General features: G+C 54.3%; 9 protein-coding genes across 9 annotated transcripts; 5 read left to right on the top strand and 4 right to left on the bottom strand.

The window, feature by feature from the left end:
* Window positions 1-292: 292 nt before the first annotated feature.
* F5144DRAFT_553693 (oligomeric Golgi complex subunit 6) lies at window positions 293-2698 on the top strand. The gene is made up of 2 exons (XM_066787817.1): window positions 293-719; window positions 787-2698. The coding sequence occupies exons 1-2, from the start codon at window positions 450-452 to the stop codon at window positions 2587-2589; spliced, it is 2073 nt and encodes a 690-aa protein (XP_066647951.1). The 5' UTR covers window positions 293-449; the 3' UTR covers window positions 2590-2698.
* A 34-nt stretch (window positions 2699-2732) lies between these two features.
* F5144DRAFT_553691 (P-loop containing nucleoside triphosphate hydrolase protein) lies at window positions 2733-5818 on the top strand. The gene is made up of 3 exons (XM_066787816.1): window positions 2733-3166; window positions 3238-5437; window positions 5493-5818. The coding sequence occupies exons 1-3, from the start codon at window positions 3068-3070 to the stop codon at window positions 5711-5713; spliced, it is 2520 nt and encodes an 839-aa protein (XP_066647950.1). The 5' UTR covers window positions 2733-3067; the 3' UTR covers window positions 5714-5818.
* On the bottom strand, window positions 5819-6966 carry F5144DRAFT_553690 (mitochondrial 37S ribosomal protein uS17m). The gene is made up of 2 exons (XM_066787815.1): window positions 6595-6966; window positions 5819-6495 (listed from the first exon to the last, which is right to left on the bottom strand). The coding sequence occupies exons 1-2, from the start codon at window positions 6736-6738 to the stop codon at window positions 6103-6105; spliced, it is 537 nt and encodes a 178-aa protein (XP_066647949.1). The 5' UTR covers window positions 6739-6966; the 3' UTR covers window positions 5819-6102.
* A 50-nt stretch (window positions 6967-7016) lies between these two features.
* On the bottom strand, window positions 7017-9320 carry F5144DRAFT_522195 (uncharacterized protein). The gene is made up of 3 exons (XM_066786738.1): window positions 9047-9320; window positions 8449-8981; window positions 7017-8392 (listed from the first exon to the last, which is right to left on the bottom strand). The coding sequence occupies exons 1-3, from the start codon at window positions 9099-9101 to the stop codon at window positions 7421-7423; spliced, it is 1560 nt and encodes a 519-aa protein (XP_066647948.1). The 5' UTR covers window positions 9102-9320; the 3' UTR covers window positions 7017-7420.
* A 214-nt stretch (window positions 9321-9534) lies between these two features.
* On the bottom strand, window positions 9535-12136 carry F5144DRAFT_500963 (Lecithin:cholesterol acyltransferase-domain-containing protein). The gene is made up of 2 exons (XM_066786383.1): window positions 11406-12136; window positions 9535-11348 (listed from the first exon to the last, which is right to left on the bottom strand). The coding sequence occupies exons 1-2, from the start codon at window positions 11718-11720 to the stop codon at window positions 9783-9785; spliced, it is 1881 nt and encodes a 626-aa protein (XP_066647947.1). The 5' UTR covers window positions 11721-12136; the 3' UTR covers window positions 9535-9782.
* A 143-nt stretch (window positions 12137-12279) lies between these two features.
* Window positions 12280-13318, top strand: F5144DRAFT_14312 (acyl-CoA N-acyltransferase). Its single transcript, XM_066782406.1, has 2 exons — window positions 12280-12639; window positions 12705-13318. Exons 1-2 carry the CDS (start codon window positions 12427-12429, stop codon window positions 13089-13091), a joined length of 600 nt encoding a protein of 199 aa, XP_066647946.1. The 5' UTR covers window positions 12280-12426; the 3' UTR covers window positions 13092-13318.
* Window positions 13152-14811, bottom strand: F5144DRAFT_616753 (uncharacterized protein; the record flags this gene model as incomplete). The annotated part of the gene is made up of 4 exons (XM_066791853.1): window positions 14452-14811; window positions 13659-14399; window positions 13312-13404; window positions 13152-13231 (listed from the first exon to the last, which is right to left on the bottom strand). Exons 1-4 carry the CDS (start codon window positions 14474-14476, stop codon window positions 13152-13154), a joined length of 939 nt encoding a protein of 312 aa, XP_066647945.1. The 5' UTR covers window positions 14477-14811.
* A 327-nt stretch (window positions 14812-15138) lies between these two features.
* On the top strand, window positions 15139-16255 carry F5144DRAFT_478068 (uncharacterized protein; the record flags this gene model as incomplete). Its single annotated transcript, XM_066785084.1, has 2 exons — window positions 15139-15217; window positions 15273-16255. The coding sequence occupies 2 exons, from the start codon at window positions 15139-15141 to the stop codon at window positions 16253-16255; spliced, it is 1062 nt and encodes a 353-aa protein (XP_066647944.1).
* A 187-nt stretch (window positions 16256-16442) lies between these two features.
* F5144DRAFT_500951 (armadillo-type protein) lies at window positions 16443-21460 on the top strand. The gene is made up of 11 exons (XM_066786382.1): window positions 16443-17744; window positions 17801-17989; window positions 18051-18516; window positions 18573-18694; window positions 18747-18818; window positions 18873-19097; window positions 19148-19251; window positions 19316-19574; window positions 19626-19768; window positions 19821-20422; window positions 20484-21460. The coding sequence occupies exons 1-11, from the start codon at window positions 16878-16880 to the stop codon at window positions 21266-21268; spliced, it is 3834 nt and encodes a 1277-aa protein (XP_066647943.1). The 5' UTR covers window positions 16443-16877; the 3' UTR covers window positions 21269-21460.
* The last annotated feature ends 671 nt before the right edge of the window (window positions 21461-22131 follow it).

Raw genomic sequence — 22131 nt, 5'->3', positions numbered from 1 at the left:
GGGCTGCTCGTTGTAAGAAAGGTGCATCTGGGGATGCTGGCAGCTGGTCTTGGCTGCCTTGAGGGACCCGGTGCTTGGTTCAGGTGACTGCCGTCGATGACAGAATGATGAAGGGCCCGAGCTTTAGAAGTCACGCTAGCGGCCATTTTGGCAGGCGGTGTGTTCGAAGCCGCTTGCCAAGATGCATGTGGACCCTCACAACACTCCACTGTAATGTACATACGAGCTGTCCGTACGATACGCCGGAAGTAAGGTAACATAACGGGCGGTACAGATCATCTGAAGCTTCAGCCCCTAGCTTGCGAATGTAACTCTCTGACTTCCTGTCCGAACCACAGCTGCAATAGAATTGCTGTTAGGAACGAGCCCAAATAGGGCCGAGGCTAGCACTACCACAATATGCAATTTTCAACCGATTAATCAACTTCCACATTGCGGTATCAATTAAAATGTCGTCCAGCCCTGGGCCTCTCTCGCCACAGAGCACAACGGCCACGTCGTCTCTGGCCGCGAAGGCGGCAAACCCTCTCTCGTCCAAGGTTACAACGGTCCTCTCGTCATCTTATGCGGATACCGAGTTCCGAGAAGCGCTTGCGCTCTTAGACGAGCGCGGCGTCCAAAACACAGCAGAGACACGGCGCCAGCTACGGCTAGACCTGCAGAAAGAGGTTATTGACAGCAATGGCGAGATCATCGATGAGTTCGCCAAAGTTGCCGAGGTATGACAGGATAATGCACGCCGAGCCTCATTGTTTACTTGACGTACTTGGCTGACAGTGATGTCAGCAACTTCGACGGATCGGCACAACCATTGGCAGGTTGAATGAAACCTTCAACGAGATGAAAACACAGATCGGCTCTGCTCAGAAGACCACTTCATCAACCCTGATAGAGGCTTCCCAGCTCATGATTCAGCGGCGCCAAGTCGAACAAAAGCAGGCTTTGCTTGGTGCCTTCAATGCCAATTTTGTGCTGTCCGAGGATGAGACGGCTGCATTGACGCTAACCTCGGAGCCTGTCGATGACCTCTTTTTTGCTGCCCTCACCAAAGCAAAGAGGATTAGTAAGGATTGTGAGATCCTCCTCGGTTTTGAGAACCAGACACTGGGGCTTGAGATTATGGAACAGACCTCCAAGAACCTCAATCTGGGCTTCCAGAAGCTGTACAAGTGGGTTCAAAGAGAGTTCAAAACTCTGAACCTAGAGAACCCTCAAATAGGTTCGTCTATCCGCCATGCACTTCGCGTGTTGGCCGAGCGGCCCAGCCTATTTCAAAACTGCCTTGACTTCCTCGCTGAGGCTCGGGAGCATGTGCTATCCAATTCCTTTCACACGGCTTTGACCGGCAGCTCGCCGTCCGGAATAGAGGACCAGTCGGTCAAGCCTATCGAGCTCGTGGCGCATGATACCTTGAGATACGTTGGGGACATGCTTGCCTGGACACACTCAGCAGCCGTCGGTGAACGGGAAGCCCTTGAGGGTTTGTTTATCGGGGAAGGCGATGAAATTGCGAAGGGCATCCAGGCTGGCCGGGACAACGAGATTTGGCGGCTCGTTGCCGAAGACGGTGAAGTTTCGGATACGTTCGACGCCGTGGAAACCTTGAATGAGTTGGTGGACCGGGACATGTCGGGCGCGGCACGGTTACTTCGGCAACGAGTCGAGCAAGTGATCCAAACTAACGAGGAAACGATACTGGCCTATAAGCTCGCAAACCTGCTCAATTTCTACAGGAGCACCTTCTCCAAACTGCTCAGCGTGGAGTCGGCTCTCGTGGAGACACTTGGGGCGCTCGAATCCGAAGCTCTCCGACAGTTCCGCTCTCTGGCTCGAGACCACGTCGCGGCGATCCAGGGCGACTTCCAGCATACGCCTGCCGACTTGCGCCCTCCTGAGTTCCTGCTAGGCGCCCTAGAACAACTGGCGGCCATAATGAAGACGTACGAGACATCGTTCACATCTTCGAGTGACCGAGAAGAAGAATTTGAACCCGTACTAGCGGAGGCATTCGACCCGTTCATCTCAGGGTCGGCTAACATGGCCAAGCCACTCCGCGCCCCATCGAACTCCATCTTCCTCATCAACTGTCTACTGACTGCCGAGAGAAGTCTTTCCCAGTTTGATTTCACGCAGCGTCGCGCCGCTCGACTCCAAGCGCAAATACAGGAGGAGAGAGCCCGCCTAGTGGAGACGCAGTATCGGTTCTTCCGGATCGAGTCCGGTCTAGATTCCCTGATCGTGCAGCTAGAGCCCCTTGGGGAGAGCAAGGAAGATATACAGAAAGCATTGCTGCTTGAATCCGTCCAGTCACCTGCGCTATCGCAGGCGAGTCAAAAGCTGGACGACTTCCTGCCGTCGGCATTGATGGATGCGATGGAGAATTTAAAGAATCTCCAAGATTCGAGGCTGGTTCAAAGTATTACTGAAGAAGCAGCTGAGAAATTCTGTGTCGATTTTGAGCATGTTGAGGAAATGCTCATCTTGGTGGACGAGGCGACTGAGCAAGAGCAGGACGAGCAGGATGACATCCAAGGGCCCCGGACTTTATTCCCTCGAACATCGGGGGAAATTCGAGTCCTATTGTCATAGAATTTGAGATATCTTGAAGCATTCCACCACGGTATGATACTGAATAGCCCTGTTATGACTTCTGAGCGTCGAGCTACCTTACCTACCTCTGTAGTCCATTCTGTTGCAGTGTGCCCCGCAGTTCCCGGCTGTTCTGGGGATGGAGAGAGCATCCCCTGTCGACGTCACAGCACCGCCCTCTGCCGCCTCCCCCCTGTCTTATCATCGGTTCACAATACCTAACCCCACCCATACCAGCTTACAGAAATACGCCTTGTAACCCATTGTATTCCTAGATACAGGCTTCATGCGCTGGGCGCCGTCAACTGCTCCCGACCCGGCGGTTTTCAGTTCTTTGGCGGCCATATCTGCTTGAACATTAAATTTAAGCGCAACGGTGGTTGCTACGATTTCTGTCCCTTGGTTTTTTGTTCCGACCATACCCCGTCGTCAGCCGTGCAAAGCCACGCCGGAATGTCCACGCCCGACGAGGTGCACCATGTTCGGTAACAGGACCGCGACGGCCCTGTCCATTCTGCAGAAGACATACGATGAGAGCTACCTGACGTGCTCAACTGCCGTCTACTATGAGAGCCAGGTATGGACCGTCCAACCATCTTCGCCACTCTCTCGCCTCCAGAAACACAGCCGCTGACTTGCAACGCGTAGGGAAATGAAGACGAGGCTATGCGATGCTGGCGACAGGCCCTCGAGCAAATATACGATCACAATGCCAACAGAGTCCTCCCCAGCTCCACGCCGCGTTCCGAGACCGAGAAGGCCCTAATAGACAGCATCCGCCAATTGGAGCTCCAATGTAAAGAACGGATTGATCTCCTCGAAGCCCTCCGCCTATCCCGCCAAGAGACTCTTCAGGATGTCGGATCCTCATCTCAAAACCAAGGGGGCCAAGGACAATCTGAACCACACGATGTTGCGATGCCCAAGCAAGAAGAACAGGGCTGGATAGGGAACGGAACTATTCCCGCTGTCACCTACACAGAACTCGCGAGGCCGGACCTGCTCAAGCGAAAGTCTGCTCATACAAGGGTGCCTTCTTTCCAGAAGACTACCGCCGGAGGGAACGGGCCACAAACCGATGATGCTGCATCGTCTTCGCCATCGCGCAAAACCATCAGCCCTAGCTCCCCACAGCCTTCCCCCGAGAAGAAAGTGTCCCGTGCGTCCAGCCCAGAGAGGCATACGATGCGCACCACTTTGCGCTCGAGCCGACTTGGCGAGAAGCTTACCAAGACAACTCTGCGACGGCCATACCAGAAACCACCAGATGGTCCCGGGGCCGGGAAAGCTGCTGTATTAGCATGGGGCTTGCTCGGCCAGCGAGATGCGGCCGACCAGAGCCCAGCGGATAGTCAGGAACTGCCACGCCCACCTGGGAGCCAGCCAGCCTCGTCCGAGTCACCGCGTAGAAGCTCAGAATCGCTATACAAGACATGGGATAGCAACTCCAGGAGACTCACCACCCCCCGAACTCGAAGCCCAGTGAAACCATCCGATCGGAGGGTGAGTACTGATCTAACGGATTCACGGCAGGCTGAGGGTTATCCATTCCCTCGGCCTTCACCTGTATCTGTGAGCGCAGCCTCTAGTGCCCTGAGCTCGCTTGCGCTGAGGGAGAACCAAGAGCGACAGTCTCCAGTCCGAGAACAAACACCCAGAAGGCGGACTGCCCACCCGCAGACACCACAAATGAGGAAGTCGAGAGAATTCTCAGATGCGGACCTAAGCTTTTCGGAGGTAACAAGGAGGCCCCCGATAGGTAGGAAGACGTCGTCGGATCCCGCTATAGTTTCGCGACGAGCAGAGTCGAAAATGAACTCTGCGACGAGGGCCAAGCCTAGCCGCACTCCATCTAGTAGAAGCATCACCACGACACCAGTGGGGAGCAAGAGGAGAGAGAACAGGGCAGGGCTGGCTTCCTCCCCGCCGACTGGTGACCTCTCTTCCTCATCATCCGACATTCCAGTAAAGTCTTCGAGGCACAAAGGTAGCAACGGCCGGCAAAGAGAAACATCCATAGTCGCTGACTCCCTGGCTGAGCTCTCTGACAGCTCAACAGAGGATGAGCAAACAAAGGCCGCAAAGTCGTGGAAAAAGAGGAAGGCCACAGTCCTCAAGCAACTTCCACCAGGAGTCGATCAACATGCGGCAAAGCAGATACTCAACGAGATCATCATTCAAGGTGACGAGGTTCACTGGACCGACATCGCCGGTTTGGAAGTAGCCAAAAATGCCCTGCGAGAGACGGTCGTCTACCCTTTTCTCCGCCCTGACCTCTTCATGGGGCTGCGCGAACCCGCTAGAGGCATGCTACTCTTCGGGCCACCTGGCACGGGCAAGACCATGCTGGCGCGCGCGGTCGCAACCGAGTCCAAGTCAACGTTCTTCTCTATTTCAGCCAGCAGTCTCACCAGCAAGTACCTGGGAGAGTCCGAGAAGCTTGTCCGCGCCCTCTTCGCATTAGCCAAAGTGTTTGCGCCGAGTATCATTTTCGTCGACGAGATCGACTCCCTGTTATCTCAGCGGTCGGGAACAGGCGAACACGAAGCCACGCGGAGAATCAAGACTGAGTTTCTGATTCAGTGGAGTGATCTCCAGCGCGCAGCGGCCGGGAGAGAGTTAGGAGAGAAGGATAAGGAACGCGGGGACGCGAATAGGGTGCTTGTTCTTGCAGCCACCAACCTGCCGTGGGCGATTGACGAGGCGGCGAGGCGGAGGTTTGTGAGGCGCCAGTATATACCGCTTCCCGAGGCGCAGACGCGAGCGGTTCAACTCAAGACGCTATTGAAACAACAAAAACACACATTGAGCGATGTCGACATCGACACCCTCGTGGGCATGACTGATGGTAAGATCTCACTCCCTCATAATTTCCATACATCACTATCTAACCTTCATTCCAGGGTTTTCGGGCTCGGATATCACGGCGCTGGCCAAGGACGCAGCTATGGGTCCGCTGCGGTCTCTTGGGGAGGCTTTACTACACATGACCATGGATGAAATACGACCCATGGAATTATCAGATTTTGTTTCTAGCTTGACCACTATCAGGCCGAGCGTGAGCAAGACCGGCCTTAAGGAATATGAGGACTGGGCAAGAGAGTTCGGCGAAAGGGGCGGATAGGGGCTATCATGGAGCTTATACAAGGAACTTTCTCGGGATATACCTATCTAGATTTTGATTGCATAGGCGCTTTACAGAGCAAAGCAGAATATTTATAAACCAAAAACATCCATGTTTCCCAGAGGTTGTGCTGGGAGCTTTCGGCTTTGAAGATAACCGAAACTTGGTTCTTTCTTCTTAACCAAGCAAGAGCGTCCTGGAGGCCCAGAAAATGGGATTCTCTAGCAAACACTCGGCAATAGCCTTTTTGCCCAGCGATATTGCCTGTTGATACATACAAGTGAGGCCCTCTATTCCCTCGGTTTTGTACACGGTTACCGTTTCCATCCTTCCGGACATAGGGTACCCAGACTATCCACACCCATCATCTCGCTCGCCCCGACATACCCTCATTGTGGCACCCCCGCCGCGGGATCCCCAGCCTTTTCCCCCTCGAGACTCACCCCCATTAACCTGGTCCGCAGCGCAAACTCCTTCCTCGCCTTCCTGAGGATCAGCTCCGCCACGCCGACCTGCTTCTCGGCCTTCTCCACGGTCTTGTTGACGCTGCGCCGCTCCAGCTTGGCCAGGCGGTCGGCCTCGCGCTGCGCGTAGCGCTCCTCCTCGGTCGGGATCGGCGCGCGGCCGTCGATGGGCACGCCCGACCCGGGCGCGATGATGTGCTTGACCACGTGCCGCTTGTCCTTGGAGACGCGCCAGCCCGGGGTGATGGCGACGACGTCGCCGAGGCGGAGGGAGTTGTTGGGGTCGTGGACGAGGTGCGTTTTGGGGTCGTCGAAGTACTGGCGGTGGGGTTGATTGCTCTTGTTAATTTGGGTTCCTGGGAGAATGGCTAGGAGGGGGGGGGGGGTTGTTCAGGCGGGAGATGATGTAGGACGCACCTTTTGAAGAAAGCCATTCCACTTTTGCCCGCCCACCCGCACTTTCACCGTCTTGTCCATCAGCCCCGCAGTTACCACCACGCCATGGAGCTCTCGGAAAGTCCTATATGCCGTTTTGGCTACATGGGTTGCTGGTGGTGGCATCGTGGGCAGCTTGGTCTTCGGGACGCTGCGCCCAGGAATGTGGCGCACGGATCACAGGGAAGGGCACTCAAATCGGTTGTTCCGTCGGTCAATTGCTCCGGGGGGTCGGGATTCGAAAATGTTGGGGGGTGTGGTGGATTGCCGGAGTCGCGGTGCTTTGAACGGCACCAAAAATTTGGCGTCTTGCACCGAAGCCCGGCCCCGGGTTGTTAAAAGTGGGCCTTTGCATTTAGTGGGGGGGTCCGGCCCTTGTTCGGGAGACCGCGAGACAAGTTAGAGTCAGGTCGGAGTTGAGCCATTCTAAGAGCCTCTCGGAATATATGAATTACACTTGTCCATCTGAAACGAGAAGATACCCCCGTTATGGACTGAATGCCCCAAAATAAGTACAACTAATAATGGTTATATGTGGACAACCTCTTCCCTGAACAACACACACAACCTTTCAAACGCCGATGATGCATAATGCCTTGTTCTTGACCCCCCAGGTGTGCTCCGTACAGTCCGTCGAGGTTGGGCCGATCCCAAACCATGCTCTCTCTATCACTCGTAGGATTCCATAATCAACCGGACTCCACCACGACCATTAAACAATAAACATGGGGTATTCATCCAATCCATCCAACATCCGGTTTCGCAGAGGTTTCAAATACAAACAAATAAGCGACCGCGAAGTCGCGGTTCAAGACACAGGGGTTGCCGAGTCGGACGCTGGCAATGACTCGCTCGTTGCTCGAGCGTCACCTCCAGCTGTAGGCAAAAGCCTTGCTTTTCTTCTAGGCGGAGGAATTTTCGGCGGTTGTTTCTTCTGCCCATCCCCGTTCGCGTTCCCGGTTTTATTGGTAGCAATATTGCTCACCGCCGGATGGGCAATAGGTGCCCCGTGACGATGTTTGGGCACCTCCGGTAGGGACATCTTTGTTCTCAAGGTCCTCGGCGGCGGTGGTTTGGGTCTGGGAGGGCTCCCCCCAGTAGGAGTGCGTGCATCCGTGTCGTTCGAATCCGGCCCCATCCCCGATCTCCGACTCGGTGTCTTGATACCGGGTTTCTCGGTTACGTTCGCAACAACGCTCACGGAGCTGCCGGTTTGTGAGTGAGCCAAGCTTCCTATCGGACTCATATCCGGTGTCTCGACTTCATCCTCAACCAACCATGGGATCCTTGCGACTCGTTCAAGTAACCGTAGCGTTGTCGGCTCGGGTGGCATGAAATGGGCGCTGCCTGTACCACGTAATATCTCAAGCAAGCCGAGAATCTGGTCCCGCTTGTAGTGAGGGGGATGACTGAGCTGTGTGTGAGAGAGCAGAGGAGCCAGTACCCTCAAATACGTATGTCGCAACATATTCGCTTCGGAGGGCAGATCCAAGAGATTGCGAACGATGACATCCAGCAGAACTCGGAGGTCGTTGAGATAAAAGTACTCGTACGTCGCTGTCGTGGTAAATAGAAGGTACAATAACTTGAGAATGAGTAGTTGTTGCGAGGTCTCCGTCTCTCGGTTTAGAAGCAGAATGATGTTCTCGCCAAAGGTCCGGAATGACGGGCCATGAACACTGAGAACCTTGACAACCCTGTTTGTCACGAGTACCGCCGGAGAGCTGGGGTCAACTGCTGCCGAGGTAGAAGCGACCATGTACTGTTCGTTCAGCACCAACTGTTACGATTATTAGCGCCGATAGCCAGGTACAGGAGGAACGGGTAAGGACAAACCAGGACTCGAATCACGGGGTAGTGGTATGGGTCGTTGACATCGTCGGACAAAGCCTCGGTGAGTTGGAACAGGTACATGACAAAACTATCGTCAACCTGTAGGAGGTCCTCGGGGCGAAGGTGTTCGATGCGCGACATCTCGTACATCAATTGTAAGAGAAGCCGATGGAGACGGCCGTCTCTGCCCCCGCAGTTCTTGATAAGTTCAAGCAAGCGGACAAAACACCCCTCATGTATCATGGTCCGAAATGTATCCTCTTTCGTCCGGCCAGCGAGTAGAAGGAAGTTGGCATATACATGAAGCTGGGCGAACTCGTCCTCTTGCAGAAGGCTGTAGATGAGTTGTGTCTGGACATAGCTGCCGTTGCTGCTAAAAATTGGGCTCTCTAGGAGCATCTCTGAACAACGCGCGACATCGTCCTCGCTTTCGAGATACTCGTCCCTGGCCTTGGTGACTAAATCGAGCCATGATCGCAAGGCTTCGTCGAGCTGCTCCGGTGTCGCACACGCTGAAGATAAAACGCCGTTCAGAGCTGCAAGGTGGGAGTGGTCAGTGCGCCTGCTGAGTGAATTAGGTCGCAATTCATCGAGGACTTACCATCCCAGAATTGCTGCTCGCTCTCGGCAGACCAAGAACCATCGGAGTCGGTCATGTTCTCAAACGAACGGCACCAACGCAGAATGCAGAGTATCGGGCATCACATTTGCGGACGGCACAATCCAACACATGTGTCGCCCGTGTCTTTGGTGAAATCAAGTCTCCTGGTGACTCGGCCATCCGGTGGAAATCGCAACTTGGTGTACCAGGCATGTGCTCCGCCGGTCAATCCGCCTTGCAAGTTGGAGGGGTCGCAGTCGTTGCTTGGTCGGCGATGGAAAGAACGCCTGCGAAACAGAACCCCTGCTGATACGTCTGTCCTTTTTGGGTGGGCTCCGTATGCACGGACCTTTACCCCACAAAACACGAAATGACGTCGAAGAGGGCTGCAGTGTGACGGTTTTCATTTTACCTACCGTGCTATGACCACCGTTTTCTCTGGCGTAACAGTTGGTATGTTACATAGGTACATACGAATAGTCGTGCAAACATGGAATCCGTACGAGTGATAATCAGACGAATGAATCTACACACATATCACAGGGCTGTCTGGATCTAATTTTCACGATTGTAAATTGGGTATCAATTGGATACGAATCTAGCGTACCACGGAGGAAGAAAGTTAAACAAAACAATGGCCACCAAGTAAATGCTCCGTCCAAGTTTTTGAAACCCAGAAGAAAGCCGACCAGCCCCAGAAAACGCCAAATCCTATGTCCTTCTACCCATCATACACTCATCTCTCTCCCTCTTCGTACACCTTCGCCCTCTTTGCATACTCACGGATATTGCTGATTATGTAGTCTTCAATGGTCTCCCCCTTCCCGGCCGCAATCTTCAGAATGAGCTCGTTGAGATTCTGTCTGCCCAGGATGTCGACATGGTCCGCTGTGTTGGGTCCGCCCCGGGGGTTAAAACGATCCGGCTCGTGAGGCATTTCGACCACCGTGATCTTAGCCCCCGCCGGGTTGTATCGTTTCATTTTCCACCCGCTGTTGCACATGTACCCCGTGCTCATAAGACTAACCGTGCCGTCGCCTTCACCCATGATAACGCCGCGGTCGACCATGCCCTGTGACAGGCCCGTGTCGATTGTCATGTTCAGGTTGGTGAGCGATCCAGGTTCGGGGGAGCGGTAGTAGTACCCTCTTTCCGTGGGTTTGCCCACGCCATAGAAGCAGTATATCTTCAGGCTAGGCGCAAGGGGAAGCCGAGTTTCCAAGGGGTTGATCCATTTCCTATGGTCGTCTTCGTTGGCCTCGACTTCGGCGGCAGTTTCTGCGACGCCCCGGGAGTAGCTTCCCTTCACTTGATCCCTATACCAGTCCTCTGACGTATCGAGCAAGTAGTCCATGGCATCGTTCACGGTGAAGTTCCGGTCAGGAGTTGTCCAGTTTTGGCCGGTCCGAAAGTTTAAGAATGAGCCGTAGGTATGCTCCTGGTCGGGCTGGTCGTCTGGTGCCCCGTTGTGGTCACCCCAGATGGCGCTGCCTCCTATCGGCAGCATGGAGGAGATACCCGGCATGGCGCGGAAGATTTCGGCCCGCTCAGCCTTGCTCAAGAACTTCTCAAGCCCGTAAACAGCAAAGGCATTCAGCTGCGCCGTGTCACGCATCTCGCCGGAGAGGATGGCCGTAACATCCTTGAGCGCCCCCAGCATACATCCACTGACGTTGATCCACGACTCAACGTGCTTCTCGACCCAATCATCGCCCCCATTACCACCGTGTTTCGAGGCGACCCAATGGAAGAAATAAAACACAACTTGGCTACCCATGCTGTGAGAGGTAAGTACGACCTTTCTGCCCTGTAGTAGCACAGCCATCTCGACATGTGACTTCAGCCTCGTGAAATAATGATCCCGCTTCTCGAGATTCCGGTACGCCAGGCGCCAATCATATGCTGCCGTGTATGAGTTTATCGGATCGTAGCCCAGCGACGCCAAATTTTCGAGAATTTTGTTCCAGATCCAGTATCCCGTAATGAAAAAATCGGTGGCGTCGAAGCCTTGTGCCGCACGTAACTTGATCCCGGGCGGATCCAGGCCAGTCTTCTTGTCCAGCATGACATGAGCCTTCCATGTTTCCTTGTCTAGGACCAGAGCCCGCATCATGCTCCAGCTGCCCCATAGCCGTTTCCGAAAATAGGGGAGAGAGGCGTTCGAAGTTCCCCAGGACTCGAGGCCGGTAGATATTACGCCAGGAACCATGACGATGGGGTGGTGCGCCGTAAGACCTTCGGAGCGCGCCTTGATGCCAACGGAGAACGCGTCGTAACTTTCGAGGGAGTCGCGCTCGCCGATCTTGAATGGAGAAAAGATTAGCCAACGCAGTCTTGCGGTAGTAGAAGGGTGACTTACGACCAACTCCCGCATATCCTTCACCAACCCCGCCGGAAGAACGTCGAAGAAACTATCCATGCTCAGCTCCCCAATCTCGGGGAAGTCTATCAAGTCATTGCTCTGAGCGAAGAAACCCGCAGCGATAATCCCAAACAAACTGCCGAGCAAAAAAATAGCAGTGTTTCTGCGTTTGCGCGTCTGCGGCCGGTGGTGATGAACCGTCTTGATTTTGTCGCTGGCCTTCTCGGGTCCGTCGGGGCTCTCATCACGGGGTGTTGGCGTTTCAGAGGGTGAATCGTTGCCGGGGACTCGGCGGCGCAGGGTACTTGCCATCTTGAGAGTCGGACTGCGCGGTATGGTTTCGATTGGAGGTTGGCGAGGCGCCCTCGAGGCTGCTCAGTCACTTCGGCGGCTACAATCAGCCGCAATCGCTGGTGCGAGCTGCCCACATGTGTACGAAGTACAATCCTTGAAGTTGGCGTCTGGTGGTTCAGGGGCGCGGTGCAGGGACTTCATTCAGCCCGCAGATATTGAAAACGACACCCCTGTCTATCCGTCCTCTCCGAAGCAGGGGTGAATTGGTGACGTCTGTGCCCCGCGACAGCCCCACCAAACGCGACGACACCGCTGAGGATCTTTTATGATGTTTCGACGAAAGTCGACCAACGGGGCGATAGTGATGAAACAGATATTGTTTTTATTTGGTTTTTGTTTTATTTTCCGCCGGGACTATACATCCTTTCCCCCGCATCGCAAACAGCAATCAATACCCAGATCATGGGTCAAGCATGAAGCAACGTGCCCACATGCATCGAGACAGACCCACTCATAGGTCCCGAGCCAATCGACTGACGATGGCTCTGACTTGCATGTGAAAGTTTAACGACAGCTGATCTTCGCTCCTACCCTCATCAAGCTGTAGCGCCATCTTATCGTCAACAGTTCCACAGCCTGCACGACAAGTTGCAACCCCAGGATTCACCATCGTATTCTCGCTCTATTGCAACAGAAAATCTCCACGCCCTGACAATCTGCCGCCATGGCTGCCTTCAGCGATTCGAGTGACAAGGTGGGGTCAGGGACTCCCAAAGCAGAGCTTCCGGGCGAGCTGCAGTACATCCAATACCAACATTCGCTCGAGTCTCAGTACTTGCCTTCTATACGTGCTCTCATCTCGAAAGACTTAAGTGAGCCGTACAGCATTTATGTTTACCGCTACTTCCTTTACCAATGGGGCCACCTCTGTTTCATGGTTTGTCACACTCAACACTAAGTACTCCTTTATGACGGCTTACTCTAACCGGCTTCTCTCTCTAGGCACTTAATCCCGTCGATTCCTCCCTTATAGGCGTCGTAATATGCAAGCTCGAGATGCACGCTTCTCATTCCACACCCACGCTTCGCGGCTACATCGCCATGCTCGCCGTCTGCGCCCAATACCGAGGCCACGGCGTCGCTACTACGCTCGTCAAAATGGCTATTGACGTCATGGCCAACCGCAACGCCGACGAGATTGTGCTCGAGACAGAAGAGACAAATATTCCCGCGATGAGGTTGTACGAACGGCTCGGCTTTCTGCGTTCTAAGAAGCTACATCGGTACTACCTAAACGGCAACAGTGCATACCGCTTGGTGCTGCTACTGAAGCCGACGGACGTGGATGCTACTACGGACCTGGGGCCGGATGATGAAGGTCCACCTTGAAATAGTGGGACGGGTGTTCCTTTTGAGCTGTGACGCCGTTGAACACTCGCTACGAGTCATCTAGTGTACTCCCGCACCGGCGGGGGCCACGACAGCTAAGTTAACGGCCTTTACCCCCAATACCCGAGCCGGCGGAAGCCCTGGGATTGCGTCGGGCGAAACAGCAAAGTTGCAAGTTGGGGCAGTCCCAAACCGGCCGTGGAGTTTAGTCTCCTTGTACCATGGCTGATGCCTTCATTGCCTTGGGAGGTAGCTGTGAACAGCCGCGTGGAGATCTGCCGAGATATCGAGCCGCTGCAGTCTAGATCATATGCTGCTACATCCCAGCATTGGCATCTAGGGTTCTATGAATGACGGGAGGCGATCGTCTTGATATACCCAAACATCTCGTTCGATGAATACTGCTCATGTCAGTCGAGAGATTGTCTTATGTGGGTGATAGCAACGAATGACTTACCATTGACGCCCCGATCCCCCAGCCATTTCCCCCGTAAATTCCAAGTTCAGTCCAGGCATCTGAAACCAGGTGAGCAAGAGCCGACTGGAATATCGAGTGTACCAACTGACCTGATTTGTAATATACCTGCTTCCCACTCGGTCTCACCAATTCCAGTTCTCTCATCGTGTTCAATACCCTCGCCACGTCATCCTTGTCCCTGAAATCGCTCGTGTAAACACACACTAGCCTCGCCTTCTCCGCCTCGACTCTAGTCGCAACCTTGGCCGCAATCCCAAGCTCGCCATTCACCGTGGCCATGGCGACCTTTGCCCAGATTTCATCCACATGCTCCGGTTCAGGGAATAGCATCCACTTCCCCATGACGATGTTGCACGCGCCAGCGAGGTCCCGGAGATCCTCGACCAGTTCTCGCCTCTCATCAGCCAGCTCTTTTTTTAGGGCCATAAGCGCCCTGCCGGATGTTTTGGCGCTACTGGCCGTAGCCATCTGTTCGAACTCGGCGAAGAGGGCCAGCCGTTCCTCACCACCTTTGCAAAACTGGGTGAGGGCCTGGCCTGGCCCAGGCGGCGTATACGGGTTAGCAACATGGATCCAGTCAAGCCCGGGGCGCAAATCAGTTGTGGATGGTGGGAGGCGGGACAGGAAATTTTCGATGGGCTCAGAGAGCTGCCAGGCGCCAGGTAGACCCTCGTAGAGGTTGTGCAGGCGGCCGTTCCGCAAGGTTGGGGCGGGCTGTTTGCGGGCGGCATGCTGGAGGTGGCTCGTGACGGCATTCCGGCGGTCCCACCATTCAACCACGTCGAACTGGTCGACGCGGGCTTTGAAGGCTGAGGTAGTACCTTCGTCGCCTATGAAGGGTTAGGTGCTTGCTTCTCTCGAGTGGTCTAGGGAATGGCAGACCGTAGAAATCCGAATCTGGATCCATCTTGGGCCCCCCCAAACCCCTGTCCACCCCAGCACGCGTGTTGATTAGTCCTGGCAATTTAAAAATCCAGGCGCCAGGAAGTCGTGTCGTTGTGTGAAAACCAGTGAAGAGTCCAGGCTTCTTAAAAGTCCCAAGTGCAATCAAGGGCCGTTTACTGCCGATTTCGTGACATGTGTCAATTAACACTAGCTTCTTTCTGTAGGGGAAAGGTAGGAGAAGAAAAACTTTTCTCTTTGAGAATATTTATGTTCCTTTTCCCTTTCTGAGCATTTTCTGAGCATTTCTCGAGCTCCTGTGTTTGTTGTCAGGACAAAAGGTTGAGAAATGGACCAATCCGGAAAGTGGAGGAATTCTTAAGCACCCGAAAAAGCAAGCACGATAGCTCGCCATTCAGAACCTTAACTCTGCTCAACAACAGCCTTCCATTTACAGGTACCCTTGTCGGATCTCGTCATTGGTCCCTGAGAGGCTTTAGTTCGCGCCTCAAATGGCAGGGGAAGCGATTCTAATTCGACCACTCAGGTCTCAAACCCTTGACCTCCCGCCCAGTTGTGTCGAGTTCTGCCCTGCATTTCCCTCCTACTTTTTGGTTGGGACATATTCTCTTCAACCAGACGCTGCCGAACTGAAGGACGGAGAAGTGATATCTGATGCAGAGGAAGATGGCCAGATTCCTCAACCAAAGCAGCCGCAGAGCCGTAACGGCAGCATCATCGCCTTTCGGCTCGAAGATGGGAATTTGTGAGTAGAATATCAGAACTTTCGTTGAACCCCTCCCCTAATTCGATCATCAGAGTCCATGTGCAGACTGTGCCTCAGCCCTCAGCCCTCCTAGACCTTCGGTTTAGCCCTCATGACGGCCATCGCAATATCTGCGCAGTGGTTTCGAGCACTGCCACCCTTGCTTTGTATAGGTTTTCCCCTGACGGGGAGGAGCCTCTGAGGCACATCAACACCATAGACATCGCAGCTATGTCTCACGGCGAGATCCAGCCCACACCTGGCGAAGAGATCCTGTTCACCTCATTTGGCTGGCATCCCTCACGGGTGGGCATGATGGCCATCACCACCTCTACCGGACATGTGTATCTCGTACAGCTAACCACTCTCGACGGGAATTGGGAACTGACTTCAGAACCTGTCATCACGCACACGCTTGAGGCTTGGTGTACCGTCATTTCCCCCATACCCGCCACTCCAACCCAGGCCGACGAGACGCAAGAGACTGGGGAGCTGTCTTTCCGTGTTTATTCCGGGGGCGATGATTCCATGTTACGCTCACGGACGTGTAACTGGAATGAGGGGAACCTTGCCCAGTCTCTTCCTGCCCTTGAGTCGAGAGGCCATGATGCCGGAGTCACAGCCATTCTGCCTCTCTTCACACAAGATAGCCATGAGCTCGTCGTCACCGGAAGCTATGACGAATACATCAGGCTTTTCTTGGTTCCGCCTTTTGGCAGGCCGAAAAATCTCGCTGAGGGTATGCTCGGTGGCGGGGTTTGGCGGCTGAACCTAATTGACCTGGACACAAACTCCACACAGAACTACACCTGGAGAGCTAGGATACTGGCTTCTTGTATGCATGCTGGTCCAAGAGTTGTTGAGCTCCTGAAAACGGGAGCTGGGGAGTACCTATTCAAGGTCCTAGGCCGCTTTGAGGAACACAAAAGCATGAACTATGGAAGTGATTTCCAACCAGGGTGGGATAACATGTTGTCGGTTGTATCAACCAGCTTCTACGACAAATTGTTGTGTCTATGGGAATTTGAGATAGCCTAAAACAAGCATGCTTCATAGGTATTTCTTTGAACCGCGAGGCGTGCATCATGAATCACCAAGACAAAGGATCCCTGACGCCTGACCGAGGTGTGACGCAATTAACTCCTCTCACCGCCTTCTGGGTCCAGACCATAAGGCGGAACTGCCCCGCGCTAAACTCAAAGAAGCCTCAGAACAGTTCGCGCCCGAGCGCGCCTGACATGGTTTACAGCGAGCATGGTGGGGACCGACTTTTAATTGCCAAAGTTCCGCGATTGACTGACAAGAGACGGCGTGACAACTGGCAAGCACCAACAAACACCGCAAATAATCCCTAGCTTGAGGAAACATCGGCACAGGCCAGTTTCAGGCGTCATCTAAGCTCTTTTCCGTACTAAAACTTCGGCATCTCCCACCTCGCACCCTCCCTATAAGCTATCCAGACATACACACGACCTACCTGCACGTCTGCTGCACGGATCTCGCCAGTTCCTGCATTGCGCTGGTGCATTCCCCGATACCCACCCTATGGTTCGCAGTTAAACTCCTTGCTACAAACCGGTGGCCACCTCTCCCGTAGACCAAATCGGTCTTTCGGCAACTCCAATAGCCCGAGCCTTTTCAGGCTCTGGTTACGGCGACGATGCCAATGAACGGTGCAGCCGGGGCTGCCACTGCCGGCGAGGGCGGTGAAGCCGTCCTTTCGAAGATCCACGAAGCACTCAAAGTCGTCCACAGCCCTTACTCGCCCAACCAAGCGCGACAAGAAGCCCAGGCCTTTCTCGAGGAAGTAAAGACCCTCGCCGAGGCACCCTCGCACGGCTTCAACCTCGCATTCAATAAACCCCAGGAGCCCATTGTCCGCCACTATGGCCTGTCGCTACTTGAACATGCCGTGAAGCAGAATTGGGAGGAGTACGGCGCCGAGCATCGAGAATATATCCGATCATGGGTTCTGCAGCTTGCTGAGACCGTTTCCACCGAAGACCCGCCATATCTGAGGAACAAGATTGCCCAGCTCTGGGTCGAGGTGGCCAAGCGTGCCTGGGTTGCCGACTGGATGGATATGGACCACCTGCTAGTCCGTATCTGGCGGGGTTCAGACTCGCCAGTTCACAAACAATTTGTTCTCCAGATCCTCGAGACGCTCTCAGACGAAATCTTTAATGGAGATGACGCTGTAGTCGCCCTTCGCGAGGGGGTGCTGAGCAAGGCATGCGTCGAGGTTTTCACGCCGGCAGCGATCCTGACCGAGGCCTTTCCCAACCGTCAAGCCGGCCCAGACGTGCGGTGTGAGGGCGACGGGTGGCTCAGTAGAATAACACAACTCATCAGCGAGTGTCTCAGCGGCGGTATCGAGCAGAGTGAGGATATCAGGGCATGCGCTGTCAAGGCACTCAACGTCCTCAACTCGGTCGTGCCGTGGGCAATTCCAAAAGCATTGAATGCCGTCGGCTGCCGCCCCGTCATGTGCAGCTGTTTAGCGACCCCCAGTGTGCCTGTGCAAAAGGTTTGCGTTCCTCTCCGTTGAGAACTCTGAAATGTGGCTGTATTAACACTCTGAAGGCTGCTCTCGAGTCCCTGCACTCCCTATATAACCGCTCGAGTTTCACAGAAGAGGAATTCGTTGATCTGGTGGTGCCCATGTACAGCGAAGTCATGGTTGATCTCTTCAAGAGGTTGTTTGAGTGGTCTGTCGTGGATGCACATGACATTGACGACGACAAGTACCAGTTTGCCAAAAAGTTCTCCGAGGTGAGCATTGCCTGGGTTTGAGGGTGCCTTGTTCCAGGTTCTTGGTCGCTGACCATTTTAGACACTCTGCTCCCTAGGGAATTACCTAGACCGGAAGTTCGGGGCCATCCCGCCCCAAACCAACATTCAAGAATTCCTCGAGCTCCTGATGCTGGTGGTGCAGAGTCAAAGCCTAGTCGTTTCGATTCCGATCCTTCTCAGTTGGACACGTCTGTTATCCCATCGAGCGCTTGGCCCTGCAGCTGCTGAGATGCCCTTTATCGTCAACCTCCTGGAGCTGTGCTGCGGCCGCTTGGTTCGATATGAGAATTTCCCCGAGGACACGGAGGATCCTATCTACGTTCTGCTCATTGAGGATACAGACACCATCCCTGAGCGACACGCCTTCCTTGGAAACTACCGACGGTACTGCTGTTCGGTCATAGAGAGCATTGTGCATCTCAAAATGTCCGACGCGTTCTCGCATATGCTGGGCAGAGCGGAGCGTGCCTTGAACACCCTTTACGACGGGCAACCACCCCTCAACCGTGAGTTCAGCAGCTGGAACTCGAACTTAGACACTGGCAGGCTAACGTCTTTCAAGCTTCCAACTACTCTAAAACCTCCCTGCCCGTCTTGACCGTTGACGCGCACGCAACCGTCATTGAGGCTGCCCTTAAAGGCTATGACAAGTGGAGAACATCACGCAACCGGACTGCGGAGGAGGTTCGTCGGCTCCATCAAGTATACAATGGTCAAATCGCTAACCCTGGCCTAGAAACAGCAAGCAACGGCCGTTGAGCAGTATTTCGAGAAGTGGTGTGGTCAACTCCTCGAGATGAAGTTTGAGGTAAGGCGTCATTGTCCCTTCGTTTATATATTGCAATCGCTCAACATAACCTAGGATCCTCTCATTCGGAAGCGGATACTTCAACTTCTGGTAACTTTCTCAACCAGAGCGCTCGACTCGAAGCCCGCGATTATGCTCAGGGTGCTGGAGCACATCTTGATGACCTGGCCGGCTCTACAACCGGAACACAGACTGTTCAATGATGCGATTAGGGATCTCCAGACCGAAAGTATGGTTGAGCTCCAACGGCTGGCATCAAAAATGCCCGATCCCCTTCTTGTAAGCATTCCTCGCCTCCGGGGGTTGCTAGAGCTAATTAATGGGTTCAGGATGTGTACGACCAGCTAGAAGGGAAGGTTCAGGAGATGATCGCGTCTGGAACTCTCGATGAGAAGCGCCAGGTGGCCTACCAAAGCTTTCTGTTCATCATCATGTGAGTTCATTCGGAGACGATAATCTCGTCGCCTTGGGTCATGACGATCACTAACCATCTCCAGCCACCGAGCTACCCACATTGACCCGGCCGTGCGTCTTTCAAAGCTCACTGCGTTTATCGATCCCGTCAAGGATCAGTGGAAGAACGATTCTTTGAAACAAGCCTTAGGCTCTTACAATGGATTTTGCGAGCTGTTGGGCCTCGACAAAATTCAGAAGTACTTGGTTGAGCGTCGTGTTCACGAGAATGCTGACTGGGGCTCCACGGATCTTGATGCCGAGGGGCTAGCCCTGCAAGCTGAACTGGAACAGAGACAATCGGTAGGTTGAACCGTCCAGCATCACGTTGCCCCCTTATTAACCCCGAGATAGGCTCTACCGCTTCGGGTGACCAAGTCGTTCTTGACATATTCCGTTGAGAGGATAGAGAAAGACTCGCCTGCTTACCAGGCTTCTTGCACTCTTTGGCAGGATGGGTTCCAGCTCATCCTGCCGGAGCTGCTCAAGTTTCTGAGGTTGGCAATCCGAAACCGCGGCGATACAGATCTAGTACTAACTCTGGCCTAGCTATGCCCACGCCTCCCATAACCCGGCGAACTGGAGCTTGCTGCCGGCAGAAATGCAGTCGGTAGTGGGCCGCCTCCTGTCCGACCGATTTTGGCAAGCCGGCATTTCGGAAGGGAGTAAGGATGATTTCTATGCTAGAGTGCTTGGGAAGAAGAACACTCTAGAAGGACTTGCGTCGACTATCAGGGGGACTGTCCGGTTCGTACGGGAAACATGCTACGCCGTCATATATTGTATGACGCGGCTCGACATGCAGTTCTACGGCTTCCTAGAACTTCCAGGGCCGTTGGCGAACGCGTTGTTTGCGGATTCGATCTACCTATCCTCTCACCAGGTCATCAACCTCCTCACCCTCGTGAGGTTCCTCGTTGACCACTGCCCTGTGGAGCTACGGGAACACTTCGTGCCTCCTATTTTGGCGACCTGTTTCGAGCAGATGGATGCCAAAATCAGCTCTGAGTGGGAGAAGCTTGGACAACGGGAAGCGGTCCGAGCTGCCGCGGACGAACTAGCCGAGGAGATGAAGGCCGAGAGCATCCTGAGACAACTCACCTATTCAGCGGTGCTTATGGTCGCCGATGTTCTCGACCCGGCCAGAGTTGGTAAGTCTTTCCTGCGCAACTCGTTCCTTGCACTATGATATTGAGACTGACTGAGACACAGCACCAGGGTCAACTTCAGCGGACAAACCCGAAGATACGGCCCCAAGCGCGAAATATCCCCCGCTCCGCAAATTTTGCCTAATGAACCCGTCCATCGCGGTTCCCCTCCTGGTCTTCTGCAGTCACGCGATTCGTATGCATGATGGTAGATGCTGCGGCGTGGTGCTGCGTGTCTTCCGCTCGATCGTGCCGGAATTTAGCCCTTCAGAGCTCGCAAAGGCCGCGAAGGACCCGAGCCACACAGCACCCCTTGAGGATTTCCCGATCCCAGAAGAAACGGCGAGGGAAATTCGCGAGTACATCTCTACAGAGGTGATGAAGGCGGCCATTTCCTCACTGCACGACCCCTACTTCGTCGATTCCCAAAGGGACTTGGGCGCGCTGATCGCTTATATCCTGGCTTACTACTCATCTCTGACGCCCACGCCGCGGAACATACTTGTCTCGTTGCCAAATATCAAGCCAGAAGATGTCGACAGGACGATCCAGCATGTTTCTCAACCGGGGGTACAGTCTCGCCAGCAACGTGCCCTTGTCCTTGAACTTCTCGAGGACCTGAAGGGGGTCAGCATCTCGGAGATGGGGAAGCTTACCAAGAGCCTTGGGGCAAGGCCGGGTTCCTCACGCGGTAGCAAGAAGTCTACCCGCAGCAAGATGGCCCAGGAATTCATGACGCCCAACGGGGGTTCGGGAACAGGCGGGGCGGGAGGTGTGGATGGCTCGACAGGGCGCAACAAGACTCCCGACTTGGATGGCGTGGCCAGCATGTTTAACGAAGCCAACTAGATGGAAGAAGACGTTTAGATGAAGGAAGACGGGAGGATCTGCACCGCTTGGAGTCCTCGGATGCATTTGGGGTGGGGTGTTGGGGGTACTTGTACAATAATGCGACTTCACATCAGCTTCCACCTCGCGGTGTCGCAGATGGGGGCCGCTCACGAGGGACATCTGGCAGTCTGTTTTACTTGGGGTGGGGGGGTGGGGAGGGGGTAGCATTGCGGCAATGTCTTGAGCTAGACATGTTGATACCTTTGAGTAGATGAGTAAAGATTCAGTTCTGAAATCAGTGGGGGTTCTAAACCTCCCAAATGGTGTGGCGGTGCTGCTTCGTGATGTGTTTCGGGTGCTACGTGTCCGAACTACACCCCGGCCGACCGTTGTTGTCTCTGGTGAACTTGAAACTGCTGAGGCTGTTTCTTTTTACAGCTTTGATACCTCGGGCGCGGGACGCAGATCCACTGCTCTGCTGGTTCAGACTACCAAGTACGGGTAGTTGCCGAGGCCTGTCATGGTGGCGAGCCCCCTGGGTACCTTGCACACCCCCTGGCCCCTCATTCCCAAACACCAGGCTAGCGCTGCATGGGTATTCGCGCCAAGCTCTTTGGGGAAGTGGAGGGGCGCCAGCTCTTGGCCCGACTCGACGCCGGATCTTGCTTGGCTCGTTGTCAAACTCCGGGGGGACAGTGGCGTGTTTGTGGTTCATTGAACCTCTTGTTTTCGAATATTTGGTCCCTTCATGCTGTGATACCATCTCCTCCTGACAGTTCAAGTTAGAAAGGGGGAAAAAGGGAAAAAAGGGGAAAGGGGTGAACAAAAGCAACCTCCCACAACCACTCAGATTGACATCGGCTCCCACCGCCCCGAGGCTG

Source organism: Chaetomium tenue (assembly GCF_020726465.1).
Source record: "Chaetomium tenue strain MPI-SDFR-AT-0079 chromosome Unknown F5144scaffold_1, whole genome shotgun sequence".
In the NCBI taxonomy this organism is placed as follows: domain Eukaryota; kingdom Fungi; phylum Ascomycota; class Sordariomycetes; order Sordariales; family Chaetomiaceae; genus Chaetomium; species Chaetomium tenue.
The sequence above is the reverse complement of the archived record's forward strand: the minus strand, read 5'-3'. Positions and strand labels throughout refer to the sequence as shown.

What these genes read in the sequence shown, in the direction of transcription:
- F5144DRAFT_553690 (XM_066787815.1), bottom strand. Translation starts at nt 6,738, where the DNA reads ATGCCACCACCAGCAACCCATGTAGCCAAAACGGCATATAGGACTTTC. An exon ending in GGAATGGCTTTCTTCAAAAG is followed by an intron (nt 6,496 to 6,594) that starts GTGCGTCCTACA and finishes CCCCACCGCCAG; the next exon opens with TACTTCGACGACCCCAAAAC.
- F5144DRAFT_14312 (XM_066782406.1), top strand. Translation starts at nt 12,427, where the DNA reads ATGGCTGCCTTCAGCGATTCGAGTGACAAGGTGGGGTCAGGGACTCCC. An exon ending in GGGGCCACCTCTGTTTCATG is followed by an intron (nt 12,640 to 12,704) that starts GTTTGTCACACT and finishes TTCTCTCTCTAG; the next exon opens with GCACTTAATCCCGTCGATTC.
- F5144DRAFT_500951 (XM_066786382.1), top strand. Translation starts at nt 16,878, where the DNA reads ATGCCAATGAACGGTGCAGCCGGGGCTGCCACTGCCGGCGAGGGCGGT. An exon ending in TTGCCAAAAAGTTCTCCGAG is followed by an intron (nt 17,990 to 18,050) that starts GTGAGCATTGCC and finishes TGACCATTTTAG; the next exon opens with ACACTCTGCTCCCTAGGGAA. An exon ending in AAATGCCCGATCCCCTTCTT is followed by an intron (nt 19,098 to 19,147) that starts GTAAGCATTCCT and finishes TAATGGGTTCAG; the next exon opens with GATGTGTACGACCAGCTAGA.
- F5144DRAFT_500963 (XM_066786383.1), bottom strand. Translation starts at nt 11,720, where the DNA reads ATGGCAAGTACCCTGCGCCGCCGAGTCCCCGGCAACGATTCACCCTCT. An exon ending in AGGATATGCGGGAGTTGGTC is followed by an intron (nt 11,349 to 11,405) that starts GTAAGTCACCCT and finishes TCTCCATTCAAG; the next exon opens with ATCGGCGAGCGCGACTCCCT.
- F5144DRAFT_553691 (XM_066787816.1), top strand. Translation starts at nt 3,068, where the DNA reads ATGTTCGGTAACAGGACCGCGACGGCCCTGTCCATTCTGCAGAAGACA. An exon ending in CCGTCTACTATGAGAGCCAG is followed by an intron (nt 3,167 to 3,237) that starts GTATGGACCGTC and finishes TGCAACGCGTAG; the next exon opens with GGAAATGAAGACGAGGCTAT. An exon ending in CCTCGTGGGCATGACTGATG is followed by an intron (nt 5,438 to 5,492) that starts GTAAGATCTCAC and finishes CCTTCATTCCAG; the next exon opens with GGTTTTCGGGCTCGGATATC.
- F5144DRAFT_553693 (XM_066787817.1), top strand. Translation starts at nt 450, where the DNA reads ATGTCGTCCAGCCCTGGGCCTCTCTCGCCACAGAGCACAACGGCCACG. An exon ending in AGTTCGCCAAAGTTGCCGAG is followed by an intron (nt 720 to 786) that starts GTATGACAGGAT and finishes CAGTGATGTCAG; the next exon opens with CAACTTCGACGGATCGGCAC.
- F5144DRAFT_522195 (XM_066786738.1), bottom strand. Translation starts at nt 9,101, where the DNA reads ATGACCGACTCCGATGGTTCTTGGTCTGCCGAGAGCGAGCAGCAATTC. An exon ending in CGAGCAGCAATTCTGGGATG is followed by an intron (nt 8,982 to 9,046) that starts GTAAGTCCTCGA and finishes CCCACCTTGCAG; the next exon opens with CTCTGAACGGCGTTTTATCT. An exon ending in ACCCCGTGATTCGAGTCCTG is followed by an intron (nt 8,393 to 8,448) that starts GTTTGTCCTTAC and finishes TAATCGTAACAG; the next exon opens with TTGGTGCTGAACGAACAGTA.